The following is a 2999-nucleotide window of genomic DNA, read 5'->3' as shown; positions in this document are numbered from 1 at the left end:
AAGTCCCTGTTCTGACTTTAGAAATTCATTAAAAATTGTACAGAAGGAATTTTGAGTTATAATTTATATGTATAGACTCCTTAATGAGTCTATTTTCAGTAGAAATAAGTTTAATCACCATATGAAGCCTTTAATAAGAGATAATTAAATTTTAGTGATGAGTGGTTAGGATAGTCGATTAGTGAAACAGGGGAGACTTCAACTAATAAACTGTACTAATTGGCTAAAGCAAAAATTCTGAAAAATTTATGGTGAATAGATATATGAGTCTAGTTTTATGGAAAATTTACGGATCTAAATTTTGAGTTTCGTAGCTTGAATTATAATTATTTTAGTGACTGCTGTACAGGAGGACAGCTTTATTATGAATGATGAAATTAAATTTGAAAGTAAATTTTTATGCCCCGAACTTTTAAGTTAAGTCAAGTAACGCCTCATGCTCGACTCCGGCCATGGTCTCGGGTAAGGGGTGTTACAGGCTTATTTTAACCTTCATATTATAATGAGAGAAAGGACATATATACATCAATTAATATTTAACCTATAATTTTTTTAATACAAAACCTACTTCTACTTGCAATGGACTACTATGTTAAAAATTTTAATTAAGGTTTAAAAATTTAAAATTTCTATATTAATTTTTAAGGGTTTATCCACTCTTTATTAAAGAAAATATTATTTGAAAAGATAATTATGAGAGTTTCGAAAATACAACATAAACATGAAATTGCCATTATAGGTAAGCTGCTGATTGCACCAACCAATTGACATAAACAAGCAAGAAAACATTGAAAACTAAGAGTTTATTGTTTAACATTTGAACTCAATGAACCTACAATGTAATAAACTACTAACAGTTTCGGATTTCAGAACCTATAGTTTCCGAATACCCTCCCTCTATCTCTCGAAAACTTCCAGGCCGAAACCGATTGAACCGGAGTTCCCTTCCATCCAACGATCACACTCTTTCCGCACTTGTCGAGCGTGCAATAACTAGCGGCACTCGGAAACTGTTTGATCACCAAACTACCTTGGTATAAGGACGACTCGCTAAACCCCAATTCGGTCATTCTAAACCTCGCGAAGAATGCCGACCACACTTCCAACTTCACACTTCTAACGACCCTCTCTTTGCCTTCCATCGCCACAATGTTCCGAATCCCATTGCAAAGCACGGACTCGACCCCGGCTCTCAATTCACCTTCATGTTCCAAGCAAGTGTCAAGGCAGTCAAAAAATGTGCTGTAAAAGAATAACGCTTCGATGAATCGGTTCACGAACGACGGAGAGTTGTGGTTTGCTTCGATTTCGATGACAATTACTATAGTAGGGTTCAAAGTTTTCATCACCCGCATCAGATTTTCCAAGCATGTAGGCCTTGAAATCATTGTTCTAAGCACCAACGGACAGAAAACAACCAACGATTCGTCGTTTCCGATTTTGAATAACTCTTCCTTGATGTCTTCCATGTCTTCGACGTAAACCGCAATGAATGAAAAGGGTAACTTAAATGACGCAGCAACACTTTCCAACCTCTTTCCGGTCTCCGCTATCTTCTCGTTGCCGACAAATCCCACGGCCGTTATCTTGAGAATCTCGACGTGGCGAACTTCACGTTCCGACAGAGCTTGCATTAGGCCGGTCCATTGAACTCCACTCCGAAGTTCAAGATCAATTATATGGATCTTACTAGCCGATGCCACGTTCTCTATAATGGCTTGTATTCCCATGAATTGCGTTACTTGAGAAAACGGTACATACTCATGCATTCTAACCGATATAAGGTTCGTATTCAACCCGTTTTCAATACCGGTCTTAAATATCATCTCCGGTTCCTTCGCTATAATCCTCCCCATTCCTTTATCAATCCTTTCTCGAAGAGCTTCGGCAAAATAATATACGATCCGTTGGACCGGATTGGCTCGTTCCGACGCAATCCATTCGCAACGCGAAAGCAAGCGGTTAGCACGTTCGAATTGTTCGTAACCAACTTTCTCCGCTGCGGTTAGGAGTAAGTGCACGAGCTCGACGTCTTTCGTCTCGTCATCGGACAAACCCGAAAGAGCATGACCGAACGGATGCATAATCATGGAGAAATCATCGTACCTCATGTCCGAAAGCTGTATGTACCTCGCTCCGGTCACCCTCATGATCTCCTCCGCTGAAAGTTTCTTCTGGCCGCCACCACGTTTATCCGTTCCATCCCCGCCGTCACTCCCAACGTATTTGCTGAATCGCAATTTCTTGAAACCATTTCCGTAATTGGTTAGCAGTTCCAGAGACGACAACCGACACGAAGACTGCATATTGCAGTCCTTAATGGGTTTCATGTTTTCCGGCCTAGAAAATTCTTGGAACGCCATGTTTCCCGAGAAAACAGAGCTCAAACTGAATTCATCGGAAAAAGCTGACTTGGTTGCTGCTCGTCCCTGTTGTTGTTCTTGATTTTCAGACATCTTTGTTACGTTTTGATAAAGACCATGATTAGGAAAAACAGGATCATTGTCTGGATCATCTCCAATTTCTTGGAATCCAAGCAGAGGGTCATGTTTTCCTTTTATTACAGTACCATCTTTCTCGAAATCAGGAAGACTGTAATTTCCTTGGATTCCATTGAAGTCGAATGGACTACTGAAAGGGAATAATCCATTATCCATCTTAGAACTTTTGAAACTTTGCATCAAATTTTACTTCCACAAGAGTATCTATGTAATAATAATCATAATAAATATCAACTCCAAAAGATTTTTTTTATACCTACTAATCGGGTTAATTGCATTAGACATCCTTGAATTACAATTCAAAATTTAAATTAGTTCAAAGAATTTCAAAATATCACTATCATATTAATTAGATACTTCTATCAACATTGTCAAAAATATATATCCTATGAGATAGAGCATATTTAATACATTAGGATTAAATTGTATGCACATTAAGCACGGAAGGCTTTTTAGATTTTAGATATAATGATAAATTTAACTTTCAACGTTTATTTA

At 38.0% G+C, this 2999-nt stretch overlaps 1 protein-coding gene across 1 annotated transcript; it reads right to left on the bottom strand.

Annotated features, from left to right (window-relative positions):
* Window positions 1-712: 712 nt before the first annotated feature.
* LOC105764058 (DELLA protein RGL1) lies at window positions 713-2689 on the bottom strand. Its single transcript, XM_012582511.2, has one exon. It carries the CDS (start codon window positions 2679-2681, stop codon window positions 867-869), a length of 1815 nt encoding a protein of 604 aa, XP_012437965.1. The 5' UTR covers window positions 2682-2689; the 3' UTR covers window positions 713-866.
* Window positions 2690-2999: the final 310 nt, after the last annotated feature.

The sequence above is a fragment of the Gossypium raimondii genome, chromosome 12 (assembly GCF_025698545.1).
Source record: "Gossypium raimondii isolate GPD5lz chromosome 12, ASM2569854v1, whole genome shotgun sequence".
Lineage (NCBI taxonomy): Eukaryota > Viridiplantae > Streptophyta > Magnoliopsida > Malvales > Malvaceae > Gossypium > Gossypium raimondii.
This window is presented reverse-complemented; position numbering and strand designations above follow the sequence as displayed.